The sequence below is a fragment of the Trachypithecus francoisi genome, unplaced genomic scaffold, assembly GCF_009764315.1.
Source record: "Trachypithecus francoisi isolate TF-2019V2 unplaced genomic scaffold, Tfra_2.0 Lachesis_group5, whole genome shotgun sequence".
NCBI classification, from domain to species: Eukaryota; Metazoa; Chordata; class Mammalia; order Primates; family Cercopithecidae; genus Trachypithecus; species Trachypithecus francoisi.
The window spans coordinates 43,817,752-43,833,489 of NW_022681470.1; the positions used below are offsets into that span (position 1 = coordinate 43,817,752).

Sequence of the window (15,738 nt, forward strand, 5' to 3'; positions counted from 1 at the left end):
GAAGGCTTGTCTTACAATACTTCCAAGCTGAATACCTCAGGCTAGTCATGTAATCTCTGATTCTTATTTTCCTGCTTATTTAAAAAACATATTAACCCTAAGATTTATCTTCCAGAGCTATTAAGGCAATAATATGAAATATGCAGAAGATGAGACTGAAAACTATAAAGAGACATATAAATATAATAGTTTTATTTTTATTGTCATGATTGTTCTGGACTTTTCACAGTGGTTATATTTTATTCTGAAGTTTTAGTCAATAGCTATTTTCAAAGAAAACCTAACTAAAATAATTAAAGAATAAATAATATTTGGGTGAGTGGATATTTTGGGTTCTTTTAGACTGAAAAAAAAGCTGTTTTACATCCAGTTAGTAGTCTTTGGATCTGGATGTGTCTGAGTTTGACATATGCCTAACTGCAGCACTGCTACTGAGATGAGTGGTGCACCATTAACCTTCATTGTTAAGCTTCTGCGATAAGGAGGTTTCAGCTGTGTCTTCCAACGGATTTAGACAAAATCATTAAACATTAATTATGTGAATATTGTACCCAGATAAGACATCTTAAAGTTCATGTCTTGAGGGTTCAAGTAGCTTTACTTGAGTTATTGAGAAAAAAAGAATAGAGACATGTCTGTAATTTATTCTTCTAATATATGCTTAGATTGAAAGTGGCTATGTAGAAGAAAAAGTAGAGGTAGTCTCTGAATTATATTTTTAAGAGTCAAATAATCAAATTAACTTACAGAAGTTTTATTAACAATTTTACTTCAACAATACTGGAAAACATTTTCCTTCCATCTTGGAATAATTTTAAACACCTTTCATTTAGAAATTTCTTGGAAATTTTCAACAAATAAACATTGGTGTTTAAACTGTTAGAAATTCTTGAATCCTCCACTACATCACATTGCAGAAAGGACTTAAAACATTCATTTAAGAATTTCCACTGGTGAATAAACTGCATTTATGGATTACAACTTATGGTTATGAACTTAGCATGTTATGAAACATCATGCTAAATGTTTTGACCGACACTATAGGAGTACAAATACAGTACTTTTCCTCAAGAAAGTTATAATCCTATTGAAAGAGACAAAAATAAAGCATGGAAAAATTCCTATAATATACCTAGACCTGACATAAGTGTGTAGACCTGACATAAGGGTGAGATATCTTAGAGATTTAGTATAGTCATAAGAAAGGCTTTATGAAAGTGATGAAACTTGGATTTAAGTTGAATGTAGAAGGATCTATCAAGTACAGGTAAAAAGACATCTTTATATGGAAACAATATGAGAAAATGTTCAGAAGGGAAGCCAGAGTTATGTTTTGGGAATCACTTAAGAAAAACAAACAAACAAAAAGCTAGTCTAGGACTTATGCACACATTGGTGAAGAAAAGATGTTGTATTTGGAGGCACCATTAATCCCAAGTTATGGAATGATTTCAATTCCAGACAGAAGTATTTTTATTTGATTTTTATGATAATGGGAAATAGTTAATGCTTTTGTGCAGGGCAATAAAATTATTTATGGAGTGTTTTTGAAAAAGGTACTTTGGTGACCAATGAAAACAGAATGGAAAGGAATGAAGCTGGAAGCAGAGAAATCATTGTGCTTTTGTGATAAGGCCCTGGAACTAGGGACATACTGATAAGAAAAGAATAGATGGATATGAGAGGCCTAAAAGTCATCGGTGTGATGCAATGATGGATTTGATAGAGTGATAGCATGGTTTACTGAAGTAGGTAAGCTGGCCTGGGAAGAAGGGGGATGAGTTCTTATCTAGGTACGTATAGTGGGAGGAGATGACAGAATATCTGAGTGTAAGGGCCCCAAAGGAAGTTGGAAGTACATGGAGGTGCAGGAGAGAGGTTGAATCAAAAAGTAGAGTCACCAGCAGGAGAGAATTAGTTGAAAACTAACACTGTGAGTTCTTCAGTGAGGGGTGCAGGGCTCCTCTTAGCTTTTGAGAATGCCTGTAGTTACTGTGTGCCCAGGCCACAGCACTAATCAAGAAGAGATCGCTAGAAAAGTAGGAACCAGGAAGTTGTTATGCTTCAGTTCCCATGATAGGTCTGTGAAATTGAGAGATAGGAAATTCCTTGTATGAATACAGGAATTTTCCTAACAACCTCTGATTTATTGCTAGTCATGTCTCACGAATTTCATATAAATCATTGTAAATCACACCACTTTCTGATGAAGTATATGTACCATTTGGCTTTGACATATAATGAATTACAATGTTATCAAAGTTGTGATTTCATCTCTTCCTTCATGAAAGGAGGATGTTGTGACCTACCATTGAACAAATAATAAATATAGATCCACAATTCCTTTTCCAAACCTTTGGTGACGTGTGTTTTAGAATTCAAAATGTTTGGATTTTAGAGATATAAAGGTACTCATATTGTGTATTACCTAATACCCCAGTGGGTTCTTATAATCAAACAGTGATATTTCTCCAGTAGGATATGTAAATATCCATGTCAAGTGGGATAAATGAATTATAAGAGTCCCCACTGACATTCAAGACTGATTTCTCACTAAATGAATTCAGATCAGATTTTACCACCGAATGAGTAACAAAAAAGCTTGCGAATTTTGGAATTGTTTGGATTTTGTTTTGTTGGATAAGATATTACAGACATATTACAATTTCAGAAAGAGAAAAGCTAGAAAAAAAATGAAGTGGGACAGAGAATTATAAGTTGGGCAGGGGTGGATGATGTTGGGATTTTGTAATGGACCATTGGCAAAGACCCTAAAATAAAGACTAAGTAGGAGCAAGCATTATAACTGCAGAAGGGAATAGCAAGTGTAAGATGCTGAAGTGGGAATGAGCTTGACTTCTTTGAGGAACAGTAAGAAGACCTGTGCTGTGCAACTGAAGTGAAGTGGATACACAAGACAAACTGTGATAGAACATTATTAAGAGATGTGGTCACATCTCACGGGCAGTGCGATCTAGGCCAGGATGGAACCTTGTAAGCCCTGTTTTTATTTTCAGTGTAATGGGAAGCTTTCAGATGACAGTGGTGTGCTGTGATTTATATTTTTAAAGATTTATTCTGGCTATGGGATATCAAAAAGATAATAGGTGAACAGAGTAAAAGCATTTTAGGAGACTATTGTGGAGGTCCAGGAGAGGGAGAGAGTACAGCAATTTGTATCAGTATGGTCATGGTGGACCAATGGATAAGTGACCAGGTTCTAAACATACCTGGTGATAGTGTCTACAGCACTTTATTTTTCTCATGTAAGCTATAAGGGAAAGAGAACCATCAAGGGTAATCCTAAAGTGAGTAGTGGCATGAATAATAGTACCATTTACCAACAAGAAGAAGAATGAAGGAATTGCAAGTGTAGAAAATGGGAATCAGAAACCAGGAGTTCTTGCTGAAGACATTAAGATGCAGATGATTATTAGACATAATTATACCCATGGGAATACATGAAACATAAAGTAGCTACTATTTATTGAGCAATTAAAAATGTGCTATGTCCTCTTCTAAGCTCCTTACATTTCTTAACTCAGTAGATCTTCAAAACAATCCTACACACTATCTACTGATTTTATTCACATTTTATAGATTAGGGACCTAAGACAGAGAGAGAATAATACCCAAATCAGTAAGCACAGTTCATAAGCAGCAGAATGGGATTTGATCCCAGACAGTCTGGCTCCAGAGCCCCCGCTCTTAGACAGTGTACATCTCTGGCACTGTTACCATGTTTTTCAAAGACATTCAACCTAAAAACTTGATATTGCAATCTCGTGGAGTTAGAATAGATGGTTAGTAAGCAAAATTAAAGTGAAGGTGAAGAAAAGGTAAATGTTAGAAAACATTTTATTTCATTTTAATAGATGGTTTGAATTGTTAAAAAGAGTTTAATTTCTTCTGTCTGCTCCATTAAATTTATATCTAGTTAGCAGTTTTCAGTTTTCTATTCTATAGAATGAAAACTGACTTCAAAAAGACATCTGAGTTTTTAAATAGAAAAATATATCTAATTTCTGCAAATTCGAAGGGATCTTTTTGTGTCGTCTTGTCTTACTCACCTCTAAGCGTTTTTCCCCCAACTTCCACACAGTGTCATATACATAATGGACATTTGGTAATGTTTTCATTTCGATATTTTAAATAAGTGCGTGAGAATAAGCATGACATTATTAGAGTGATCATTAACTGTGCATACCATGCTGTAGCATTTTCCTATTAATGGATTGCCTTGTTTTTAAAATGCTTTCAGATTGGGTTGAATTTAGTCCATACGAAATTGGCATGGCTAAATATGGTACTTTTATGGCTCCTGACTTGTTTGGAAGCAAATTTTTTATGGGAACAGTTGTTAAGAAGTATGAAGAAAACCCCTTGCATTTCTTAATGGGTAGGTGATCAAAATAAAAATATATCACTGATTTGTTTGACTATTTTGAAACCTGGTACATTTTAAGTTATTTTCCGTTTCTGCTTTATTTTAGGTGTCTGGGGCAGTGCCTTTTCCATATTGTTCAACAGAGTTTTGGGCGTTTCTGGTTCACAAAGTAGAGGCTCCACAATGGAGGAAGAATTAGGTATCCTAAAGATATGCTTACATTGATACAAATCTTGCTACATTGACAAATTTTATTAACATATATGGAGAAAATATTAAATCTTCGTAAATATTTCAATCATTCTAAATTTATTAATAATTTGGTTGAATCAACCTAAATATATCCTAAAAATATTATGTAAGGTACTTCTTAAGTATTATTTTGGCACTGAGGTTATAAAACTCATAAAAATCATTGATTCCTAAGAGTCATTTTTAATAGAACACATCTCTATTCCTTTTTTGCATTATACTGCTAAACATACTATTTTTATTAGAAAATCCTCTTTTTACCAAATAAGAGTAGCTTTTTAAAGATTAGATTCACCAACAGCTAAATGCAATGTTTACACTGAAGTTTATGCTTGTCACAGTTTATTTAACCCTTAAACATTAACTCACCAGAATTCTGTTAGCATCTTATACTAATCTATACCCAAAAGAAGGAAAAAAATCAAATCACCCCAGTACACTTAAACTAGTGATTTTTGATAAATCTAACCCATTAGCCTATAATAAATTATGAATATTTACAAAACCTGAGAAAGTAGACAATCTCAACTGGGGACCAGTGGTTTTCATTCATTATAAGAATACCACAGAAACATGTTTTCTTAAGTTAATAAATTTAATTTAAGCAAACAAAAAATTTACATTCAGTTTCTTCCAAAAGCCTTGCCACCTGTATTTTAATCAATACTAATTTTTGTTTTGACTGTTTGGACTGATACCATAAAGAAATGGTGGCATGCTAAATCTGAATTTGGAGCCATAACAGCAGGGACCTGGGAGAAATGCTCGATGGACTTTCAGCACAACTACCTACTATCTGTTCTCTATCTGGGAAGTAACACAGATCTATCTGAGAACAGAGAAGGTGACAGAATAACATTGATGACTTTTTAAATAATTAATTTACTTGAAGAATGCTTGCATACAAAAAGTTTACTGCAGGAATTTTAAACAAGCTGTCCTTGGTTATCCCAGGCAACATCAGTTGATTCAATTAAGTTTACATGAAAAAGAGAATACAATTGTAACATTAATTGGAACAGTAAGTTGGCTTATAAGCAGTATTACCACTGCTCCCACAAGAATTGATTTTCAGTTATTTGATAATTTATTTAGTATTTGTATTTAGTGTGGTAAACTCCTGTAGTTCATAATATTTTCATGAGTGTCATTTGTATTTTTGGTTAGTTCTTAATGAATAATGGAAAAGTTATCTTATAATTTCATTGGAGCCAAAGATTTTAAAATAAAAATAAAAACAAACACAGAAATAAGGCACCTTGTGCTTGTTTACTTTCTGTCCTCTGATCATCACCTAGTTAATGAAGAGACAAGGTAGGTGGCACTCATGAGCCTGCTATGACATTTACCACGGGGCACATTCTCTTAATAGTAACTGCAAGGCAACATGTATAATGATACAATGATCTTACTTGATTTCTTTTAATGAACATTACATCCCAGATGAATGTCCTGTCCCCAACTCTTCGTGGAAATAACAAACTCTCTCTCTCAATTATGTGAAGATTTTTAAAAAAAGAAGAAGAAAGAGAAGATTACATATTGAGGCTTGCTTCCTGTGCCCCTCTGTTGAATAATTCAGATAACCTAGGGTTTGTTGTTTTTTTCTTCTTAAGGCAGGAAGAGAATAGGACTGAAATAACATATCTGAATGTGGGTGAGGCAGTGGCTAAAAGCCAAGGAAAAGGAGGAGGTTTATACTAGGTAGTTTTGAGAAGATTCTTTGTTGAGAAGTTTCCTTAGAGGCCGGCAGTCTGGCAGCTTATTGACTCGGACTGTGTGTCAGACTGAGGAGGAATATCGTGTATGTGTGATCCGCCAGTCGGCAGGAAGCATGTTACCTCAGATTAAGTAAGGATTTCCAGAAATGAAACCAGAGAGGTGACCAAGAGGACTCTGAGGACTCCTGGTGACTACTGTATCCTTTGGCTGACTGAAGTCTACCTCCTAAAGGAGTGTTCAGAGATTTCTGCTTTTTTGTGTTCTTCTTTCTGAAGAAAGACTTTAAGGTAAATTGGGCTACAATCAGGTAACTCTAAATGAAATTATTTACTCTCTAAGGAGTTTTGAATAAATGTGAAAAATTTGCACTTTTGAGAGATGGAGTTGTACATTATGCTAGGATGGAAAATATGTAAATTCAGAATAGTTAGCTATTCATATCATGAAGTCTTCCTTACAAATAAGACAGTATTTTGCTGAACTATTTTCTTAAACTATCATATGTGGCAGAAAGAAAGAAAGGAAAGAAAGAAGAAAGAAATAAGAAAAAGAAGGAAAAAAAGAGAGAGAGAAAGAAAGAAAAGAAAAAGGAAGGAAGGAAGGAAGGAAGGAAGGAAGGAAGGAAGGAAGGGAAAGAAGAGCAATAGAAAGAAAGAAAATGCTTAAGGAAGGAAAAGAAAATACATGTAGGACTAGAAACACACCTAATGTATATGGCACCTGGGATAGATAATTTCTTAACATCTCCCACACCCCCATGTAACAAAATTACAATTGATGATAGTCATGAAATGAAACTAATAATATTAACTTGTGAACATTTTATCAAATTTCTTATGTATAATCATGCCAGTAAAAACTTAAAAAATAAATGTCAATCCATTGTCTTAAGCATTTATTAACCCTTCCATTACCTACTCTTGCTCATTCATGCACATTTTACTTGAAAAAAAAAAAAAAAACAGCTAGGCTGGGCACGGTGGCTCACACCTGTAATCCCAGCTCTTTGGGAGGTCAAGGCAGGAGGATCACTTGAGTCCAGGAGTTTGAGACCAGTCTAGACAATAGAGTGAAACTTCATTTCTACATTTTTTTCTTTCTTTTTTTTTTTTTTTTTTTTTTTGGTTAGCCAAGTATGACGGCCTCTGCCTATAGTCCCAGCTACTCAGGAGGCTAAGATGGAAGGGTTGCTTGAGCCCAGAGGCAGAGGTTGAAGTGAGCAGAGATCATGCCACTGCAGGCCAGCCTGAGTAAACGTTTAAAAAAAAATAAAGAAGAAAGAGAACTAGCTATTATGCTAGATTTTACTGCTGTCTTTGCCTTAAGGATTTCTGGTTGTTATTTTAGTTTTTAAAAACTGCTCTCTTAATATGTTCTGCAGGAAGCACAAATTCTTGACACCAAAAGGTGGATTTCAACTGATAATTTTAAATATTATTGAAAGTCAAAAGATAATTTATGTTAGTATCTTTCATTCGTTTTAAGAAAACTGTTTTGTAACTCACCTGTAGATTTTGGTTTTATCCTTTATCTTCATAAACACCACTTAAAAATATCTAATAAAGAAAAAGGCATATTTTTTGGTATAACAAGGAGCTTCCTATAATCAAGTTGTTATTTTTTTCAGAATTATGATAAACATAAAAATTATCCTCTTTAAATCATGAATTAATAAATATAAACTAATTTTTCATGTGCCAGGAAGTTTTGTTTCCAGTGAGAAATCTGAAAACATAATTAAATATAATAAATCTAGAATTATTAAATGGATTTGAATTTATACTAGTAGAGCTAGTAGATCTCACTCTGTGGTTTTGCTCAGATTACTTCTTTATAATACATTTAATTGTTAATTTTGACACCTGAAGTGCTTCAATTTTTTTGTTTTCTTTCCACAGAAAATCTTACAACAAAGCATATTGTGAGTAATGATAGTTCGGACAGTGATGATGAATCACACGAACCCAAAGGTGAGTGAGTCAGGAACTTCTCTGGCTGAGATCCATGAGGAAAGGATATGAACACTTTGTCTGATTTTCTCACTCAAGATGCTGATGGTAATCTCCACTTCAGACACGGAAGTGATAAAATTGTAGTTTTCTGTTGAGAGAGAGGATTGCATGTTGCATATCTAACAAAGTAGGCAGCACATATATATCCCTAATTCATTTTGTTTTAATACCTCAAAAATACTATAAGTTGAACAAATGAACAGATCCGAGATGGTAGATAGAGCACTGAGCTTCTCAGCATGGTTACTGTGATTTGGGAACCTTTTTAGATGGCTTTAAAAATTAAAATTTTGTCTTCTAGAATTTTGTTATTAAGTAACATGAAAAATTGTATTCTCACTCCATTTCTGACCCTTATTCTACTGGCTACACCCCCTTTCTTGAGACGGGATTGGTGATGAAGTGGGGTAAAAGTATCAAGAACTTGTTGCGTATATTATTCGATAGTATAAATGAGCCCTTTTACATTTTGGCAAGGTAGTTTTCAGTTTGGTGTGGATCGTGATAGTTGGTGATGGACTTGGGGCAGAGATAACACGAGGATCAGATTGGCAACAAGTATGAAGGTCATATTTGTTTTGAATGTTTTGTGGTAAAACAGATTATTTTGAGACAGTGTTTTGAAATAGCTATTTATAAAAATGTTCCCAATAGTTAAAAAAGAGCCAACAAACAAACAAAGACAAAAACAAAACAAAACAAATGGAAGACTTTATAAGAACTGGATGTATCTGTCCTATTACAGTTTCAATATGATCATCTAGATTTTAGAAGATATTAGATGCTTTCTGGTCCAAAACTTAATTAATTCCACTAGGCATGGAAGAGCCTGTTTTATCCTTGCTTAATTATTACTAAAATTAAAATTCTTTTTTCATAGCTGGGCTATTACTTCCTCAGAAGCTGTGTTTGTGTGAATTAGAGAAAAGCTGCCTTCTCTGGAGAATGTAGCTGCACAGGGCCATGGCTTGGCTAGTGTGTGGTGTCTTGCAAACATTAAAAAAGATGATTCCTTCCCTGGGCAGCCAACGCTTTCACCTGGGCACAAGGCTTGGCTAGATGAGTGCAAGCTGGGTTCAGCCCTGATTTGCCGCCCTGTCCTGCTGCGTTATGCAGCCCATGATCTGCCTAATCAAATAATGGCCAGCAGCCCTGATCATTACTCAGGAACCCCAAAAGAACTCTGCCCTGGAAGGAAGCAAGTCTTCATCCTGGCTCCTTCATTTTTAAAATTTAAAATTTATATATATTTTAGTTGTTGAAGTTCTTTTTGTTTTGAATTTCCTTTTAATGAAGGAAGCTAGCCATTGTAAAGGGGATAGATATCGTATGCCTAGTATCTCTAGAATTATTTGTGTATTGATTTAGGGCCTACCGAGGAGATAGAATAACAGTTTCTCCATTATTAAGTATTTCTATAGATGGTCAGTACATTTGATAACCCCTACAGTACTAGCTGAGTCTTGAGGCTGAGAAGTTCAAGGACTGTTGAATATGGCTGCTTTGGTTTTAGGACCAGCCTTGCTTTCAGCATGATATTTAGTTATGTGGTTAAGGTTTTCTTTTCGGCTCTTAGTATTTATTTTTTCTCTTTTACATAGAGTTTTTAGAGCAGTTTTAGGCTCAAAGCAAAACTGAGTACAAAGTACAGAATTACCATATGTCATATGTCCCCTGTCCACCTACCATCCCTCCACCGCCTCCCCCACTATAAACATTCCACACCAGAGTGGTACATTTGTGAAAACTGATGAACTTAGGTTGACATTATTATCAGTCAAAATCCATAGTTTACATTAGGACTCAACTGTTGGTATATATTCTGTGGGTTTTGACAAATATGTAATGACGTATATTCATCATTATACATGTCACACACACTAGTTTCACTGCTCTAAAAATCCTGTCTCCTGCCTGTCCCCCGCTCCCCCTACCCCTAACAAGCACTAATCATTTTACTCTCTCTCTATTGCTTTGCCTTTTCCAGAATGTCTTATAGTCAGAATCAAACAATGATGTAGACTTTTCAGATCTTTCACTTAGTAGTGTACATTTAAAGTCCCTCTATGTTTTTTCTTGGCTTCATAACTTATTTTTTTTTTTAAGCACTGAATAATATTCCACTGTCTGGTTGTGCCACCATTTAGTTATTCATTCACCTACTGAAGAAGGTGAACTTAGAAAACTTGAACTTTACTTTCAAGTTTTGGACATTATGAATAAAACTGCTAGAAAAATCTATGTTCACATTTTGGTGTAGACATAGATTTTTCAATTTATTTGGGTGAATACGATGGAGCACAATTGCGGATCATATGGTAATAGTATATTTAGTTTTGTAAGAAACTGTCAAACGGTCTTCCAAAGTGGCTGTACCATTTTGCATTCCCTACCAGCCATGAATGAGAGTTTTGGTTGCTCCACATCTTTTAAACATTTGGTATTATCTATGCTTTGGATATTGGTCATTCTAACAGGTATGTAGTAATATCTTTTTATTGTTTTAATTTGCATTTCTCAAATGACATTTAACTTGAAGCATCTTCTCATATACATATTTGCCATCTGTATATCTTTTTTGATGAGGTATCATTTCAGGCCTTTGGCCCATTTTTGGATTGGGGTTGTTTTCTTATTATTGAGTTTTAAGTGTTCTTTGTATGTTTTGTATTACATGTTTTTAATCAAATATGTCCGTTGCAAATAATTTATTTCAATCTGTGGCTTATCCTTTTATTGTCTTGAGACTCTTTCATATGTAGTCAAATGATTTTGAGCAAAGTTTTAGATATTTTCGTCTTTAGTTTCTTCAAACCTATCCTGGAACCATTACCTTCTCTCACAGAACTGTTGCAATCATTAAATTAGCAAATGCAGACAAAAGGGCTTTAAGTTGTAAAGGGTGATGCAAATAGAAATGTACTATTACTGTTATGACCAGTAAGCAATAAGTATCATTTATATGTTGACTGTTGGTTTTGTCCCACAAGTGATGCCGTTATCAAAGTTATCCTGGTATGGTGGGGGCTTATTGGATAATAAGAAGAAAAGTAAGAAGCCATAACCCCAAAATCTTTGGAAATAATTGCGTATCTCATTTATATCCTGTGTAACTGGAGATAGAAATCATTCACTTTAAAGCCTGAATTGTTCTAGTAAAAGACATTTTTTGCCCTGTTTGGCGTTAGAAAAGTGTAAGAGTAGAAAATAGTGTATTTGTTTTTGGTGACTATATAGTCATCTGGATTGGTTACTGAATGAAAGATCTCTTCATTTACTCAGCTCAGTGAAACAAATAACTGTGAAGATAAGGATTATAAATCATAAAGACACATGCACACATATGTTTATTGTGGCACTATTCACAATAGCAAAGAGTTGGAACCAACCCAAATGTCCATCAGTGATAGACTGGATTAAGAAAATGTGGCACATATATACCATGGAATACTATGCAACCATAAAAAGTCCTTTGCAGGGACGTGCATGAAGCTGGAAACAATCATTCTCAGCAAACTATCACAAAGACAGAAAACCAAACACCGTATGTTCTCACTCATAGGTGGGAATTGAACAATAGAACACTTGGACACAGGGTGGGGAACAGCACACACCGGGGCCTATCGGCAGGGTGAGGGGCTGGTGGAGGGATAGCATTAGGAGAAATGCCTAAAGGAAATGACGAGTTGATGGGTGCAGCAAACCAACATAACGCATGTATACCTATGTATCAAACCTGCATGTTGTGCACATGTACCCTAGAACTTAAAGTATAATAAAAAATATATATTTATGATGGTTTTGTGTATGTTTAGTTTACATTTATTGAAAATTATGAAGCTGACTATAGAATGTCTTTTTTTCTCTTTATCTCAACACACACACACACACACACACACAGAGTCACATACATATACATACACAGTTTTATAAATGTGTGAATATTTACATACAGGGTTCCCAGAAATCAGAAAAAATGGGATTTAGGCAGGTGAAGTTATACACTACCATAAATTGTTCTTTGATTTTGATTATGAATAAATAAGACTGATGATGATGATGCTTTTGCTGCTGCTGCTACAACTGTTTCTGCTACTAGCTAGTATTTATTAAGAATTTAATATGAGCCGGGCACTTTTCTAAGAACATTACATAGATGCACAAACACAGTTAATTCTCACAACTTTAGGAGGTTTATCAATGAGGAAATGAAGGAAGAGAAGGGGAAAGTAATTAGCAAATAGTGGAGACAGGGTTGGTACCCAAGGAGTCTGATTCTGGAGCCAGTGCTATAAATGACCATACAATATAGTTTCCCAGGAGAAATGATGTATGCATAGGTTTTAAGGAAAAAGCCATTTAAAACTGCTTCTTTGGGGTGATTGCTGAATTTTAAAATGTTTAGGCATTTGTTTAAATTAAAGGCTTTTAAATCCCCAAACTATAAGCAAGGATGAAATGACAGGTCATAAAATCAATAGGTCATAAGGGTGTTTATTTAGTAGCAAATATATGTTGAATCCTTTAGCTCTCACTCCTCATTTTACAGAAATCCTGAATGTTTGTTAAACAGGATAAAATTTCTTAAGGTAACTTAAGAAATGTAGAGGATAGAATTAACCACTGTGGATTTTCTGTGTGTAAATTATATGTGTGCATGCAAGTGCGTGGAAGAAAACAATTCAGGAAAGAAGGAAAGTGGGAAAATGGAAGAAATTTACCCAGAAATCTGAGCATAGACAAAGTGGCACTGGCAAGAATACACCCTTTACACGCACTATAGGTAAAAGGTGGACTAAGAACAACTTAAGAACAAAAATGATTAACTGCAATATTAATCTAGGCAAATAAACATGTTAAACCAAACATAGAGCTTCATTGTTAATTTTAACATTTAATTATCCAAAGAAGATCCCTTTTTTTTATTTTTTATTTTTTTGGTCACACTGAGTCTTGCTCTGTTGCCAGGCTGGAGTGCAGTGCTGCGATATCGGCTCACTGCAACCTCCTCCTCAAGTGATTGGCTCACTTGAACTCCTCCGGGTTCAAGCAGTTCTCCTGCCTCAGCCTCCTGAGTAGCTGGGACTACAGGTGCATGCCACCATGCCCAGCTAATTTTTTTTTTTTTTTTTTTTTTTTTTTGTATTTTTAGTACAGATGGGATTTCACCTTGTTGGCCAGGATGGTCTCTATCTCTTGACCTCATGATCCGCCTGCCTTGGACTCTGAAAGTGCTGGGATTACAGGCGTGAGCCACCTTACCTGGCCCAAAGATCCCTTTTTAAACATGCATTTTGGAGTCTGTATAGTGACCTTTTCTTTTTCTCTAGGCACTGAAAATGAAGATGCTGGAAGGGACTATCAAAGTGATAATCAAGCAAGTTGGATTCATCGTATGATAATGGCCTTGGTGAGTGATTCAGCTTTATTCAATACCAGAGAAGGCCGTGCTGGGAAGGTACACAACTTCATGCTGGGCTTGAATCTCAATACATCTTATCCACTGTCTCCTTTGAGTGACTTTGCCACACAGGACTCCTTTGATGATGATGAACTGGATGCAGCTGTAGCAGGTAAGTGCACAAAATATAATCAGTAGGAGCTAAGGCAGGAGATCTTTATTCCTTCTCTGGAGAGAAGCATTTTAATTATTGTCAACATTTACTCATGTATTCTCAGTTATTACGACCTGCATTTAATGTGTGAAGGGCTTCAAATGACTTGGGTTATTTTTTGTTGTTTGTTTGTTTGTATTTTTGAGACAGGGTCTCACCCAGTCGCCCAGGCTGTAGTACAGTGGCACAACCATGGCTCACTGCATCCTTAAATTCCGGCCTGAAGCAATCCTCCTGCCTCAGCTTCCTGAGTAGCTGGGACTACAGGTGCACACCACCATACCCAGCTAACTTTTGTAGTTTTTGTAGAGACAGGTTTTTGCCTTGTTGCCCAAGCTGGTCTCAAACTCCTGGGCTCAAGTGATCCTCCTACTTTGGCCTCCCAAAGTGTTGGGACTACAGGTGTGAGTCACTGTACCTGGCCTGGATTTTTTTTTTTTAAGAAAAATTTATATTGGATAGGAAATGGCCTAGGCATGTCAGTATAGAAAATTTTCATTAAAATATTGAGGAGGATGGCTGGGGAGCAGTGGCTCACTCCTGTAATCCTAGCACTTTGGGAGGCCAAAACAGGCAGATTACTCGAGCTCAGGAGTTCGAGACCAGCCTGGGCAACATGGTGAAACCCCGTCTCTACTAAAAAAATACAAAAACAAAATAAAATAAAAGGCAGCTGTGCATGGTGGTGCACCCCTGTAATCCCAGCTACTCAGGAGGCTGAAACACGAGAATTGCTTGAACCTGGGAGGCAGACATTGCAGTGAGCCAAGATTGTGCCACTGCACTCCAGCCTAGGCAACAAAGTAAAGCTCTGTCTCAAAAAATAGAAAATAAAAAAAAATATATTGAGGGAGACTTTAGATCTTCTCTGTACTGGTCACAGTTCAGTTGCGGAAATTTGGAAACTATTTCTTATTTTCTGAAAGGGATTTAAAGAAGGGAATTGGGTGCTTATAAAATTGTTCCAAACCTTCTGGGAGCAAGCTTTAGGCTGAGCTTTCGGGAATGATTCAAAAACCACTTCAGAATCATCCCCACAAATGTCTTGGCAACTGTGCTTGGCAGGAGAAATAACGGAAATGTAGCTTCTCTCTAATTTTCTTTTTCAGATTTTATGTGAGTGTTCATCTTTGGTAGAGGCCAGGTCTCAGTAGAACTGGAGCTGCAAGGGAATCTGGCAAACACATTCCTTAGCCTGACTCCCTAGTGCAACACAGGGTTTGAGTAAGCCAGCCTGTAGTGTTCACTAGGCTATTGGAACTGTCTCTCCAGTTCTCAGAAAGGTTAGGTAACTTTCTTAAAGCTGCCCAGCAAGAACCTTGTCACTTTCAGGTTTGTCACTTAGCCAGATCCTCAAGAATAATTCCCTTTGGTCTTCAGTTCCATGCCTGTTATAGATTTAAAGTTAAATTTGCTTTGGTGACCAATCAATACACAATAATTTTTTGGTGATAATTCTGTCATCTTAAATTTTTATATTTCACCACACCATCATCTTTTCCTTAATGTCCAAATGTCATTTCTCAATCATTTATGGCCAAGGACATTTTGATTAGATGCAGTAAAAACTTAAATGGGATATTTCCAAAAACATTTTCTGCTGCCTTTTGTTTAAGCATCATACCTAGAACATACTTGTGAAATTTAGGATATAGCTTTGGATTTTGTTGTTGTTTTTGTATTGTTTCTATTTGTTGCTTGACCCCTTAAAAGGAATTGCAGAAGCAAAAATGACCTCTGTTGTTTAAAC

The 15,738-nt window shown here is 35.6% G+C and overlaps 1 protein-coding gene across 5 annotated transcripts in view; it reads left to right on the top strand.

Annotated features, from left to right (window-relative positions):
* Window positions 1-15,738, top strand: part of PLA2G4A (phospholipase A2 group IVA) — a 148,636-nt gene that overhangs the window by 103,733 nt on the left and 29,165 nt on the right. For all 5 annotated transcript variants that reach the window (XM_033196868.1, XM_033196870.1, XM_033196867.1 and 2 more), the window contains 4 exons: window positions 4,262-4,399; window positions 4,494-4,586; window positions 8,260-8,331; window positions 13,704-13,946. In XM_033196868.1, coding sequence (XP_033052759.1) covers window positions 4,262-4,399; window positions 4,494-4,586; window positions 8,260-8,331; window positions 13,704-13,946 — 546 coding nt within the window. The remainder of the gene's footprint in view (window positions 1-4,261; window positions 4,400-4,493; window positions 4,587-8,259; window positions 8,332-13,703; window positions 13,947-15,738) is intronic.